The sequence below is a fragment of the Hemitrygon akajei genome, chromosome 30 (assembly GCF_048418815.1).
Source record: "Hemitrygon akajei chromosome 30, sHemAka1.3, whole genome shotgun sequence".
NCBI lineage: Eukaryota > Metazoa > Chordata > Chondrichthyes > Myliobatiformes > Dasyatidae > Hemitrygon > Hemitrygon akajei.
The window spans coordinates 16611437-16627105 of record NC_133153.1 but is presented as its reverse complement, the minus strand read 5'-3'; the positions used below and the strand labels follow the sequence as shown (position 1 = coordinate 16627105).

The 15669-nt window shown below is 41.8% G+C and overlaps 1 protein-coding gene across 1 annotated transcript; it reads left to right on the top strand.

Moving 5' to 3' along the window:
- The first annotated feature begins 701 nt into the window (after nt 1-701).
- serf2a (small EDRK-rich factor 2a) lies at nt 702-14867 on the top strand. Its single transcript, XM_073033042.1, has 3 exons — nt 702-848; nt 13748-13856; nt 14410-14867. Exons 1-3 carry the CDS (start codon nt 842-844, stop codon nt 14468-14470), a joined length of 177 nt encoding a protein of 58 aa, XP_072889143.1. The 5' UTR covers nt 702-841; the 3' UTR covers nt 14471-14867.
- The last annotated feature ends 802 nt before the right edge of the window (nt 14868-15669 follow it).

The window sequence follows — 15669 nt, the reverse complement described above, 5'->3', positions numbered from 1 at the left end:
AACACATTTTGTAACATGTTGCTGAAGTCAGATAGTCCTAGCACATTTAAAGCATATCTGGACATTCAAAGTCAATCGTCCCTGAATCTATGCAAAAGCATTTAGTAATAGATTCAAATTACTACAAATTAATATCCAAGCACAGCTGCACACATTTTAAATTTGTGGACAAAGAGGTTTCAGTCCCCATGAAATGTTTCCACCCAACTTTAAAAACATTAGGTTCCCATTCTACTAAATCAAATTTAGCTGTAAAGTTACTGTACTGTCCTTAGTAAAACTGGAGCACAAGAACATTCTTAACCTCCCTCATCCCATTCCCTTGCTCTTCTACCATTCGTCCTCTCTTTCCATTTCTTTTTTACCCTCCTCCTTCTCCCGTTTATTCCAGGATAGATGCAAGGATGTTTCCCAAAGACGGTATGTGTAGAACCAATAGTTACAGTCTCTAAATAAAGAGAGCAGCTATTTAGAGAGATTTGAGGGCATTTCTCTTCATCCAGAGGGCAGTGATTGGCAAACGCTGAGAATATTACACACAGAGATGCATTGATTTAAAATATTCAGGGATTAAGAACACGCCTCGATAAGCAGACGCAAAGGGGCCGAACGGCCGAAACAGGCGTCCAAACCTGACGTCCCTCCGCCGGTGTCGCGTGACGTCATTTGATTGACGTCGAACTGGGCCACAGAGAAGGCCGACAGTGGCAGCGGCGCCCAATTAGAATGCGGCGGAAGAGGCGGGTGGTTTGTGTTCACGAAGCTTGCGGGGATCTGGGGTGCTGAGGGCGTGTGCGGAGCGGAGCCGAGCCGAGCCGGCGGTCGGGCGAAGAAGTGAACGATGACCCGTGAGTGGCGGAAGACAGGCTCTCGACGGGGTGGGGGCGGGCAGTGGCAGTCCCGGGCATTCAGTCTCGTTACGAGGCGTTGGCCCCGGTGGAACAGCTGATTAGGCCACATTCTGCAGGGCCGAGACCGGGGGTGATGATTAACGGGCTTCCGCGGGAGGGAGTAGGGGAGGCCTTGTTGAGTGCCGTTTCGACGTCGGCCTTGGGCGCCTCCCCCTGCCACGTAAACACAACTCGAGCCCACCGAAGAGCATACACTGGCTCATTAGGAGGGCAGAGGGGTGAGGGCTAATTAAAGAAGAGGGGCTGTGCGCCTGAAGGTTGTAGGTCAGATGGAGCTCACTGTCCTTCCAAAAGCCAGTTGTTTAGTTGTGGCTGGGCCTGGTCTCGGTTAAGCTGTCACATCATCAGTGTGGGGCGTAGTTAGCTTGCACCAGATTACAGCACAGTGCATCCTCTCAGTCGCATCACTATTTATTGTCTATTGGTCTTGGTTTGGGTTACCTACAATTGTCCTGATACTTGCAGTTTTTTGGGGGAGTGGGGAGAATGGTAGATTCCTCCTCTTCCATTCCCCCTCGCCTGAAGTTGCCCAGCTCTTAAGGTTGTTGACCCAGAGAGGCAAAGTTGCAACCCTCATTATTGTAAGCACTGATCAAATAAATAAATAAATCGATCGATCGATCAAATAAATATAGAATATAAATCCAGCTGTTAAAATGTTCTCAACTATAATTTGTGCTCCTAAACTTAAAACACAATTTACATTTGAAAGCTGGATTCTGTTTGGGCGGTTTCTTTTGCCTATTGTTTAGAAGGTTAATTGGTCATTGTAAAATATTAGTCACATCTTTTTTTTAAAAACCCATGGACTTTGGAATTGACATGAGGTTTGTTGTAAATATATAATCTGTAAACAGATCAGTTTGGAGATACCATTTTATAGTTTACATCTTGCATATCCAGTATTGATAAACATTTCAAATTTTACTGTAGATTCTTAATGGTGTTTATATTAATAGAGTTAAATTTACTGGTGCCGAATTAAATTGCCAAATACTGTCCTTCTGTAAAAATGCTAGATAAATGTAAATTAATCACTTCAAGCATGGAAAGTGCTTAGTTTAATTCCAACATAAGCCACGGTAGCATCGCGTTTAACACAATGCTATTCTGGCAACCTCGAAGAAAGTTTATACAAGTTTCCCGTGAGCATGTGGGTGCTCCAGTTTCCAAAGACATATGGGTTAGTAGGTTAATTGGTCGTAAATTGGTGGTTAGGATAGGGTTAAATGAGTGGGTTGCTGGGCAGCGCAGTTCAGTGGGTGAGAAGGCTCTGCTCTGCATCTCCAAAATAAAAAAAATTAAAGCAAAGCGGTTTTATAGTGAAGTACTTGAAATATTGTATTGTGCTTTTCTAAACAGAGCAATCAGTGGAATTTGTGTATAACTTATTTTAAAAGTGGTGAATACATTGATTCCCAATGGAAGTACTGATGTTAGTGAAAGTATAAATGGAGCATCTGCCTTTGTGTAGGAATACAGTTGAAAAAACTATTTGATTAACCTGCAGTGGATAGTGAGGTCAGCTGAGAAGATCATAGGGTCTCACTTCCCACTATTACAGACATTTACACCACTCACTGCACCCACAAAGCAAACAGTATTGTGAAGGACCCCACACACCCCTCTCACAAACTCTTCTCCCTCCTGCCATCTGGCAAAAGGTATCGAAGCATTCGGGCTGTCACAACCAGACTGTGTAACAGTTTCTTCCCCAAAGCCATCAGACTCCTCAATACCCGGAGTCTGGACTGACATCTACATCATTTATTATTATATTGTAATTTGTCCTCTACTGTGCCTATTGTCTTGTTTACATAATTATTGTACTGCACTGCACTGTTTTGTGCACTTTATGTAGTCCTCTGCAGCGCTGTAGTCTAGTGCAGTTTTTTATGTTTTATGTAGTCTAGTGTAGCCTTGTGCTGACTAGTGTAGTTTTGTGTTTCATGTAGCATCAGGGTCCAGGAGGAACGTTGTTTCATTTTTACTGTGTACCGTACCAGCAGCTTATGGTCGAAATGACAATAAACTTGTTTATGAATCTGCACCTATTCAAATAATGCCAGATGTAAAATAAAAAACAGTATTGCGGTTGGAATTTCACTTTATCTGCTATCTGATTCAGTTTTGTGCAATGATATTTTTTATTTTATTTGCTATTTGATAGCAGGACTGTCAATTTCAAGGCTAAGGTCCCCAGCACTTACTAGAAAAGCTTGCCTATGTTTACTCTGAAGTGACTTGAATGATCCATTTCCGGGGAAGGAAAGAACTTTGTCATTCTGTTCTTGATTATAAATGAGCTCTATTTTCAATTGTTAACAATTTGAAATAATTAGAATGGTCTATATGCAGCCAGAAAGTTGATTTCAGGGTCCCTTGCCTGCTGAAATGCTTGAATGTATGCTCAGCTCTAGGCCACTGTACTTTAAGCATTACATGTACACTGTCTTCAAGCTCATCACTCAATGGTTGACTTTTTGGAGCATTTTGAAAATATAAGTGGTGTATATACTATAAATTATTCTAATTCTGGGATGAAAATATTGTCACACTCATTTAAAGCTCTAGTTTTAAGCTTTATTTCAGTTTCAGAAGTTTCGATGTTGATTTTTGCATTCACTATTCTCATACTTAGCAGTTTAAGTTGATGTAAGGATGATTGAAATGGATGATGCATACTTCGAATATTAAATTGAGTTAATCACGCTATTCTGAGAACTTGTTCCTAATTGCCTTAAATTTACCTTGAACCTTCTACACTCCAAAGCTTTCTTGTTCACTTCCACTGAATCCTATTTCTGCACTGGGAGTATTTGGTTCGGTTTTCTGATCTTTTCCATATCCTATGCTAAATCTATGTTTATTATGATCACTGCAATGGGTTCATCTCTAAAACTACGTCCACTACTTCTGGGCTTCAATGTGCTTTTTGAAAAGTTCTCTTGATAACTGTCCATTACTTGTTACTAAGTTCAATAGCTTGAGGTGCATACTTAACATATGGAATTTTGTACAAATGGTCAACTTGAAAACTACATTCAAAAATTCTGTGCATAAGATATACCAACATTGGTGGGCCATAATCATTGGGTCTTGAGTATGCATGGTGATTCAGCTAAAATCATTGATTGCATGCCTCTATTCTACTTCCCTGCCAGATCCCTATGTATCTGCCTCCAAGTAGTCCATAGATCTTCCCCTTGAATGTACTCTTGGCTTCCAACGATTCCTGGTGTAGAATAAATCAATGGGATTTAATAGAAAAATATACCCTGTTTTCCTTGGGTATTGAACATTGGGGCTCCACTTCTAGATGTATTACTTTTAGTATAAGGCTTATAGAGGGTAGAGATGGACTGTTCGTTCCAACTCATTCATGCTGCCAAGTTGCCTATCTGAGCTAATCGGAGGGCTTCTTCCCTTTCCTTCCCAGTGCTGGTGAGTGGCCTGGGCCTGAAATGTTGACTCTTTAATCTTTTCCATACACTTAGCCTGACCTGAGCCTCCAGTATTTTGAGTGTGTTAGTCCAGTCACATTTGCCTGTGTTTGGCCCACATTTCTAAACCCTTCCTATCCATGTACCCATCCAAATGTCATTTAAACATCATACTTTTATTATACGCATCTCTGCCCACTTCCTCTGGCAGCTCATTCCACTCACAGCCGTAATTTTTGGGATGGATATAGGAGGACAGAAAAGAAAAAAATGGAAAAGTGATGAGTTGGAGAGGATTGCAGTAAGTACAGAAGGAACTAAGATAAGATTTGGACTTAATTCAGTTAATACCAATTTTCAAATCTTTTAAGCTACATAAGGCTTAACTGAATTTCTTGTTGAGAGAATCAAAGTTAGCTTATGTTCATCCTCAATCATGCATGATACTTCCAATTAATTTTAAAAAACAAATCTGTTTCTGCACAAGCTCATAACAAGAAATTGCCTTTGCCAGAAAAGTATTAGTACTTTATCATTGAACCCTTTGAATCAGGAACAAAAATTTTTAATTGGTTATTTAAACATTGCTTGTTTCTGATGAGAGGCATCTTGGTCAAACCAGCTGTTTTACTTTGGGCAGTTTATGAAGTAAAAGTGTACACTAATTGGGCAGAGTGGTGCTGATCTGCTTGCACTGTCTGGGTTCTTCTGAGCTAAAGCTGGGACCAAAATTAACAAAACCTGCTAATGGGGTTTTGGAGTTAATTTCATGATAGAAACTTTAAAATATTTTTCTTTAAAACTCAAGACTACTGGCCTACTTTGGCTGTTTTAAGAAGCTATCTTTGAATCAGTGACTGTCTTCTGGTTTTCTAAGTCAATCTCTGCTTAATGTAACAGATCCATTATGTATATAAGAACACAAGCAGATGAAGGCTATTTATTCCCTGTGCCTGGTCTACCTTTCAATATAGGGCTGACCATTTAATTTGCCTCCACTTCTTTGAACTAATCTTAATTCTTTGGTACCTTTTTATCTTAAAAAAATAATCTTTCTTGAATATACTTGGCATTTGTGTCCACAGCCTTCCAGGGCAAAGCTTTTGAAACTTTCTCTGCTAAGGTGAAAATCTCTGATCTAGGTACTCCGCACAAGAGAGGAAGCATCATAGTTGCATTTACCCTTTCAGCTCAATAAAATTCTTGTATGTTCCAGAAATGTTGCCAGCCCCACTTAAGTAATTCTTGACTTGAATGGTGGTGGCCCAGTTAGTTTATTTTTATAGCCCCCCCCCCCTCCTCCCCCCACTTATCTTGAGGATCAATCCAGGGAACCTTGATTTTACTGTGTTGCAAATAAACCCTCCCTTGGGTAGGAATACCAGAGCTGTACATAATACCCCAGGTGTGGTTTTGGAGGCCCATGTACGTAATTACAGTAAGGTTCCTTGCCCTTATATTCAAATCGTTTTTGCAATAATATTTCCCTGCCGTTCTTGATAAGGCAGAGGAACTCCTTCAGCGGATTCAGCAGATGTTAGATTTTGGAGCAACCCCCACCCCGTGTGACATACTCACATCTTCTCTCATGTGCTCAGTGATTCTTTACACCCAGTTAAATACAATAGCCAATTAACATACTGTTACGAACCCCGTAACTGGGTTACTTACCAGCAAAGATAGAGGCGTCCGTTGAAGTCTGATGATACTATTTTTAACAGTATTTATTAGTAAAAATACACAAAAATAATATCAATGCAAATATACAGATAATATACGTCATCAATACTAAACCTAAAAGTGCGGGTATAATAATAATCAATAAGAAACAAGCTCTATCGTTGTCTAGGGGATAATGAATTGTCCGATGGAAATATAAAGTTCGCTTCAGTTCACACAGGCTGCCGTAGTTTGCTTGTCGCTGTGTTGCAATTGTTGGAGAGAGAGAGAGAGAGAAATAGAAGAATAACTTGCCGACTTTCCTTGGTACGGTCTTGATCCGTATCCGTCCTTTAGCTAAACCGTTCTTCCGTGATGAGCCCGCCACCCAGGCAAGGGAAGACACACACGAGCTCCCACCGGCTTTCGCTATAAAACGCTATCACTGGATTTCTAGCATTTCTCCTGGTGTGTCTAAGGGGTGTTCCCCAGACCCGTCTTTTATCCTCACTCACGGGGTCTCAGATGTTAATCAGGTTGGGATGATGCAATCCCTCAACCAGACCACTCTGGCTATCCCCTGAGGGGTTTCAATGAATAGTACAGTACTCAATACACAATTCCTTCTCCAAGAGACAATGGCAGTAATCAGTGTTTCCGTTCCGCTTTTGTCAGGAGACATTCCACCTGGTTGTGTATTCTGCATCTCTCTCTCTCTCATTTCCTGGGTCTCAGACCCGAAATAATAGCGATCTTATGATTCTCAAAAAGGAGGGGGGCGACTTTGCACCCTTCAGCCCATCAGAGTTGTTCCACATTCGTAACACCCCCATCCTTCTAAGGATTTTTGCCACAGGTAAAAATTAACTAATACAGAGTCTTACAGAATTTCAGAATCTAACACAATACAAAAGTTTTTTTTTCACTACAGAGTAATACAGTTATACATTCAATTCAGCATCTAAACAGTTAGCGATTACATTGTCATTTCCTTTAATATCTTAATATCTTGTACCTTAATAAATTCTTGTAGCATCAGACTCCAATTTAATAACCACCTATTTTTATTCCTTCAGCAAAACAAAACTAAAGAGTTGTGATCTTAGCTTTCGTGTATATTACAAAAGTTCATGCAAATACTTTATTTTACTTTCAAACTTAACAGTCAATCTTCCATGGTGTTGTCTTTATTATTTACATGCTTTGTCGAAATCCCTTAAAACCGGATCCTGTTATTTAAAGTGGCATCCCGTCAACCCTCGCCCCTTTTCCAGTTAACTCCCATGTGGTTAGCTTGCGTACCAGTGTGGAATAGGCTTTTGCATGCTCCTTTCATAGGAGTTATTTTATCAACAATGTTTTCCAAACGTAGCCCATTTTCTGAACATCCACACAATTCTTTATTTTTAAGCAAGTCGTTAGTTTTATCTTCAGGACCCTTCATTCTATTAGTTTTCAGTTTAATATTTGCAAGTGATCCCTCTTTGTCCAAACAACATTTCAAATTCTGCCTCTTCACAGCACACCCTTGAATAACATTAGCGCGTGGGGCACCTTTACATTCCAAATCAAACTGTAATTGATTCGCAGGCACCGTGTTAACAAGCCATTATCCCTTCAGCCTGGTTACTGCTTCTGACACCAATCCAGACTTTAAATTTCTTCATTCAACTTAGGAACTACACTTTTCCCTTTTCCTTCAATAGTAATATCCACATCACCACCTTTTATCTTCTCACTAACTTTTAACACACCTTCAAACACAAACAACTGGGAATTCTCACTTCCCACTGGTACCAAGGTTAACCCTTTCTTCACTGAACCAAGTCCATCTGACCCACAAGGAGTGCATTCCTTTTTAACTGAATCAAATACCTCAGACTTTTCCTGAGTTTCATTACTAGGTTCAGTACCACGTGCATCCACATCCTGAACACACTCAGACGGGACATCTGCCTCTTCCAGGCTTTAAATACCCGTCCCCTTTTCAAATTCAAAGTTCCACTGATCCAGTTACTCTCTGGGCAACTCCCGGAGTAAACTCAACTCTGCGGGCTGAAACAACCTCATCTGCCAACCCAGCAGACTCCTTCAAGGTAATGGCATCCTTTTCATCTAGGACTGCCCTCATTTCATTATCGGGAACACCTTTAAAATTTTCAACTTCTTCAAACAGTTCTGTCAAGCCACTCAGATCATCCATGTCCAACCCTGGACCTTCTAACAGCCTTATCTGTTTCTCATTTTTACTCCGTGCCTCTAAATTTCCTCTTGGCTAAGGATAGGTCTACCTCCTCTCCCTTACTCTCTTTCACCTCCCTATTCTCCGTTTTACCACCCTCTAACCCCTCTTGGTACACGGTTGGTAAAAACGTCTCAGCCAAATCGATACTGGCCTGAATTAAACTGGTCTCTTTCTCGGCTGCCTTTCTTGACATGCTGCGAGTGATCGCGCATGCGGGATAGATATTGGAATCTAGGGGCGGGTCCTCAACACTTACAGTCTGGCTCGTCAGCTTCATGGCTGACCAAACTTCACCACCAGCTAAATCGTTACCCAGAAGGACGTCTACGTCAGTTCTCAGAAATTCTGATCACACCCCTATTTCAACTGGTCCGGATACCAGCTCACAATTTATAATGATCCTATGCAAAGGCACCGCTTCTGTCCCTTTTCCTATGCCTCTCAAAGCTACCTCTCCTGTCTCAGGACCAAAATCTAGTACCTTACTGAGAATGAATGACTGCTCAGCTCCAGTGTCTTTCCAGATCCGCACTGGAACTGGTGTTTCTCCCTCTTTCACAGACACGGTCCCTTCTGAAATAAATTTCTCACGCCCCTCTCGTATTCTATCTACCTGGGGCTTTCTCGTCGATTTACTGATCAACACAATACACCCTGTAGGGACTGCTGCTTTCCCTTTTCCTGTCTCCTTCCTCGGAGCAAAGCACTTAGATGCAATATGACCCACCTTTCCACAATTAAAACAGGTCAAGCCAGGACCCCTCCTGCCGTCTTGCCTTTCTTCCTCCTTATTTTTACCACTAGCTCCAGGCTGAATCTCTGCCTCAGCCGGCGGGCTTTCTCTACCGTTCCCACGGTCTTTCTGGTAACTCTTATTCGAGGAAAACTTTGTCTTGTGGGTTAGGGCATATTCATCTGCGAACCTGGCAAATTTGGATATGGACTTATTCGGCTTCTCGTTCAAATACATCCGGATATCATCCGAAACACAACCTTTAAATTCCTCAATCAGAATTAACTCCCTTAAACGCCGAAAATCTTCTTCCACCATTTCTGCTGCACACCAGCGATCCAAGAGCACACCCTTCTCATAGGCAAACTCTGCATACGTCTGATTCACACTTTCTTTAAATTTCTGAACTTTTGTCTATAGGCCTCAGGTACCAATTTGTAGGCCCGAAGAGTGGCCTGTTTTACTTCCTCGTAATTCTCATACTCCTCCTCCACAGACAACGCCGCATATGCCCGTTGTGCCTTCCCTTTTAACATACTTCGTAACAACGCCACCCACTGATCTCTGGGCCACTTCTGACTCACTGCCACCTTTTCAAAATGCAAGAAATAAACTATCAACATCCGTCTCCTCGAACGGAGGTAGTAACCTAAACTCCCTACTAACATTAAACCGCTCCTCTCGGTCTGGCCCTTGAGCTCTTCGCTCTTTCTTTGACGTCACCATGTCCCGCTCATGTTGCCTCTGTTTCTCCTTCTCCTCATACTCCCTCTGCTTTTCAGCTCTTTCCCTTCTCCTTTTCAGCTGCTTCCAGCTGTTTTAACTTAATTTCATGCTCCCTCTGTTTTTCAGCTCTTTCCTTTTCCCTTTTCACCTCTAACTCCCTTTAGCTGGAGCTCATGCTCCCTCTGCTTTTCAGCTCTTTCCTTCTCCTTTTCAGCTCTATCCTTCTCCTTTTCAGCTGCTTCCAGCTGTTTTAAACCTAATTTCATGTTCCAACCTTAATTTTTCCAACTCTACTGAGCCGTCCCACTAGCTGGTACCTTTTCAGGGATATTTCCAATACCTCAACCGAAAACACATTCTTCACAATATAATACTGAGTTATGGCCCTCGCACCTCCCGCTTTTTCATTGACAACCTCACCTCTGCGAGATTTAGTCCTTTCGCAATATTTATCAAGTCCGACTTTGTGGCAGCCTCTAGCGCCTCCGGAGTCGGGTTTTTTATAAATTCGTCTACGTCCATCTTTGCTGGTTTCCCGTCTGGTTACCCGTGCAACCAGATCCCAAGTTTGGACTTAAAAGCCCGATTTACTGGCCCTCCAATTTGGTATCAAATCTCGGGACGAGGCCCCAAGTTGCTACGAACCCTGTAACTGGGTTACTTACAGCAAAAATAAAGACGTCCGTTGAAGTCTGATGATACTATTTTTAACAGTATTTATTAGTAAAAATACACAAAAATAATATCAATGCAAATATACAGATATATACGTTGTCAATACTAAACCTAAAAGTGCGGGTATAATAATAATCAATAAGAAACAAGCTCTATCGTTGTCTAGGGGATAATGAATTGTCCGTTGGAAATATAAAGTTCACTTCAGTTCACACAGGCTGCCGTCATTTGCTTGTCGCTGTGTTGCAATTGTTGGAGAGAGAGAGAGAGAGAGAAATAGAAGAATAACTTGGCCGACTTTCTTGGTACGGTCTTGATCCGTATCCGTCCTTTTAGCTAAACCGTTCTTCCGTGATGAGCCCGCCACCCAGGCAAGGGAAGACACACACGAGCTCCCACCGGCTTTCGCTATAAAACGCTGTCACTGGATTTCTAGCGTTTCTCCTGGTTGTGTCTAAGGGGTGTTCCCCAGACCCCGTCTTTTATCCTCACTCACGGGGTCTCAGATGTTAATCAGGTTGGGATGATGCAATCCCTCAACCAGAACCACTCTGGCTATCCCTGAGGGGTTTCAATGAATAGTACAGTACTCCAATACACAATTCCTTGTTCAAGAGACAATGGCAGTAATCAGTGGTTCCGTTCCGCTTATGTCAGGAGACATTCCACCTGGTTGTGTATTCTGCATCTCTCTCTCTCTCTCGCTCTCGCTCTCGCTCTCTCTCTCTCTCTCTCTCTCCTCTCTCTCTCTCTCCTCTCTCTCTCTCTTCTCTCTCTCGCTCTCGCTCTCGCTCCTCGCCTCTCGCGCTCTCTCTCTCTCTCGCTCTCTCTCTCTCTCTCTCTCTCTCTCTCTCTCTCTCTCTCTCTCTCTCTCTCTCTCTCTCTCTCTCTCTCTCTCTCTCTCTCTCTCTCTCTCTTCCCTCTCTCCCCTCTCTCCCTCTCTCCCTCTCTCCCTCTCTCCCTCTCTCCCTCTCTCCCTCTCTCCCTCTCTCCCTCTCTCCCCTCTCTCCCTCTCTCCCTCTCTCCCTCCCTCCCTCCTCCCTCCCCTCCCTCCCTCTCTCCATCCCTCCCTCCCTCCCTCCCTCTCCCTCTCTCACTCTCTCTCCCTCTCTCCCTCTCTCCCTCTCTCCCTCTCTCCTCTCTCCTCCTCTCTCCTCTCTCCCTCCCTCCTCCCCTCTCTCCCCCCCCCCCTCTCTCATTTCCTGGATCTCAGACCCGAAATAATAGCGATCTTGCGATTCTCAAAAAGGAGGGGGCGACTTTGCACCTTCGGGCCCCATCAGAGTTGCTCCACTTCGTAACAATACCAACATATCTCTGGGATATAGGAGGGAACTAACCACATAGCCACAAGGAGGGTGTTCCATTTCTTTGGCTTCCTAATTTTATTTGTATGTTAACTTGTATACAAGGACACAAAGATCCCTCTAAACATCGCAGTCTTTAAAAATACATAGTCTAATACTTCTAAAATTGACATGTGAATTTGAATTATTGCTGCAGTGTTTAGAATCACATGAATGCTAATTTTGTGTTGGTGTATGGATGAGGGAAAAGGATAAGGTGGGATTTTGATCCATATACTTCAAACTAATATCAGTGCTGGTTTCTGTGCACAGTGTATAAATGTTCTAAATGTATTCATCATATTGTGTCTCTGAAAGCATGGGGAAGAAACTTTTCTATTTGTTATCCATCCTTCTGCAGAGCTTTTGTGATCTTAATTAAAATCTTAATGTGCAACTGCTATTTTTTAAAATAGAAACATAGAAAATAGGTGCAGGAGTAGGCTATTCAGCCCTTTGAGCCTGCACCGCCATTCAATATGATCATGGCTGATCATCCAACTCAGAACCCTGTACCTGGTTTCTCTCCATACCCCCGATCCCGTTAGCCACAAGGGCCATATGTAACTTCCTCTTAAATATAGCCAATGAACCGGCCTCAACTGTTTCCTGTGGCAGAGAATTCCACAGATTCACCACTCTCTGTGTGAAGAAGTTTTTCCTCATCTCGGTCCTAAAAGGCTTCCCCTTTATCCTTAAACTGTGACCCCTTGTTCTGGACTTCCCCAACATCGGAAACAATCTTCCTGCATCTAGCCTGTCCAATCCCTTTAGAATTTTATACGTTTCAATAAGATCCCCCCTCAATCTTCTAAATTCCAGTGAGTATAAGCCTAGTCAATCCAGTCTTTCTTCATATGAAAGTCCTGCCATCCCAGGAATCAATCTGGTGAACCTTTTCTGTACTCCTTCTATGGCAAGAATGTCTTTCCTCAGATTAGGGGACCAAAACTGCACACAATATTCTAGGTGTGGTCTCACCAAGGCCTTGTACAACTGCAGTAGAACCTCCCTGCTCCTGTACTCAAATCCTTTTGCTATGAATGCCAACATAACATTCGCCTTTTTCACCGCCTGCTGTACCTGCATGCCCACCTTCAATGACTGGTGTACAATGACACCCAGGTCTAGTTGCATCTCCCCTTTTCCTAATCGGCCACCGTTCAGATAATAATCTGTTTTCCTGTTCTTGCAACCAAGTGGATAACCTCACATTTATCCACATTAAATTGCATCTGCCATGAATTTGCCCACTCACCTAACCTATCCAAGTCACCCTGCATCCTCTTAGCATCCTCCTCGCATCCTCCTCACAGCTAACACCCGCCGCCCAGCTTCGTGTCATCCACAAACTTGGAGATGCTGCATTTAATTCCCTCGTCTAAATCATTAATATATATTGTAAACAACTGGGGTCCCAGCACTGAGCCTTGCGGTACCCCCACTAGTCACTGCCTGCCATTCTGAAAAGGTCCCGTTTACTCCCACTCTTTGCTTCCTGTCTGCTAACCAATTCTCTATCCACATCAATACCATACCCCCAATACCATGTGCTTTAAGTTTGCACACTAATCTCCTGCGTGGGACCTTGTCAAAAGCCTTTTTGAAAATCTAAATATACCACATCCACTGGCTCTCCCCTATCCACTCTACTAGTTACATCTTCAAAAAATTCTATAAGATTCGTTAGACATGATTTTCCTTTCACAAATCCATGCTGACTTTGTCCGATGATTTCACCTCTTTCCAAATGTGCTGTTATCACATCTTCCCCACCACTGATGTCAGACTAACCGGTCTATAACTCCCTGGTTTCTCACTCCTTTTTTAAAATGTGGGGTTACATTAGCCACCCTCCAATCCTCAGGAACTAATCCAGAATCTAAGGAGTTTTGAAAAATTATCACTAATGCATCCACTATTTCTTGGGCTACTTCCTTAAGCATATCTTTATCAAATACATAAGATGATAAACTTTGGCATTCATCTAGGATTTTTTCTTTTCTTAGGTGGTAATCAACGCGAACTTGCTCGCCAGAAAAATGCAAAGAAAGCAAATGAGCAAAATAAGCGGAAAAGAAAGGATGATGGTTTATCTGCTGCAGCCAGAAAGCAGAGGTAAACCAAACATAAATTGAATTTGTATATGTTAAAGAGTCAAACATCTGAACGAGAGAGGGATTTTTTTCTCTGGCTTTCATAAGGTGGAGGCTGTTCAGGAGAACAGAGCAAAATTGCTGCAAATGTATAGCAAGTCTGCTGGTTTTTGCCAGTTTAACATTTTAAATATGAATTAAACATTATACTGATTTTTATGGGAAGATAGTATATTGGGCTAATTCAAGCAACCAGTGGAAGTACTTACTAGCATGTGAATGGTATCTATCGTTTAAAATGTCTGGGTGTGTTTATCATGTGTGCAGCAATTGCTCGGTTATGGCTTAGTTAAATTTGAGTTTGAATTGGACTGTCAGTCAAAATTTTGTGCATTCAGAGACGGGTCTAAATGGGAGCCTATTACCAGTGTTGGACTTTCTCATCATGGCACCATTTTTTAGCTCATTGTCTCAATCTGTAAAATTGCACTGGCACAGTAAAAGATTATTCTAGCATATTCTCAATGTATCTGAAGAATTTTGTAACTGTTTTCTTATGATTTGTATTCTTGCAGGGATGCTCAAATAATGCAGCAAAAGCAAAAAGGAAATGATGGAAAAAACTGGCAGAGCTGAAGCAGGAACTTCAAACTAACCTGCGTCTGTGATACCCTGCCCAACTTTCAAGGATGGGCGCATCTAACGAGCAATGCGGCTTTGTCTTCAAATATTGAACATAGTTAAAACATTGGATTCCAGTACTTCAGAAAATTGCATTGTTGTATCTTTACTATTGGGTTATGCCATGTTTAATGCTGAAGGAAAGTGTCTTGCTTACAGAGTTGTTACTTGATGCAGTGTTAGACCCTATGCTGTAGAGGAGCATTTTCTTCATGAGCATAATTCACTAGGGGTATTTCCAGTTTAAGCAGAAAAGGTGCTTGCATTTCGATTTGTGACCAGCCTTGTATTTTTGTATCAATGCTAACCCTTTAAATTCTGTTTTAATAAAGACAGCATTTAAGTTGACAAAGCTGGGTTTAAGCTGCTTGTCTTTAAGTTGCCTTTAAAGCTTTGCCATTCTTGAAGCATCTTTATTCTGCCTCAGTGATCCAAAGATGAAAGGAAAGCAGTTCAGGTTTCAGGTTATGTGGTATGATTGATATTCATATGTTAGATGGTACATAGAAACATTTTAAATGTTTTACTTGGAACTCATATCTTTAGCTGGGGGGATGGGTTTTTAGTGAATAGGGTTGGAGTAGTGAAGGTTGTGATGGGCAAAATTATTAGTAATAGGAGATTTGCCTTTTCATCTGAACTGCCTTTGTCATTGGGTATTTACTGTGAGCTATTGCTACATTATACAATTTACTACATCAGTAGAATGGATTGACTGATTTATTATTTGGGATTACGTATGGTCTCCAATTTAAGTCCAAAGAAGACCTGTAACCTGGAAATGAAGCAGCTGGGTGAGATAAATTGATTCAGATAAAAACTCACTGATCAAAACTACAGTTGGGTCAGATATGTTAGAAATAACTTGTAAGTTAGTTTGGATCCTGCACTGAAACGTTAATGCAAAGTGGGGGGGGGGGAAAATCTCAATGGATGAACTTGGATTGAAAACATTTTACAAAATATTGTTCTGGGATTGATCTCTCTTTTTTATTTTTGCCTACTATTGTGATACACTTGCTCTACTCTAGCAACAGTAAACAGCTTGGCATTTACTTGCAAATTTCTTGCACTGTGCTGATTTTAGATTTAGCTGCAGTTGAGTTTGCAAATTTAATCCTCTGCCCCTTTCCCTTGAGATAAATCAGTCGCTC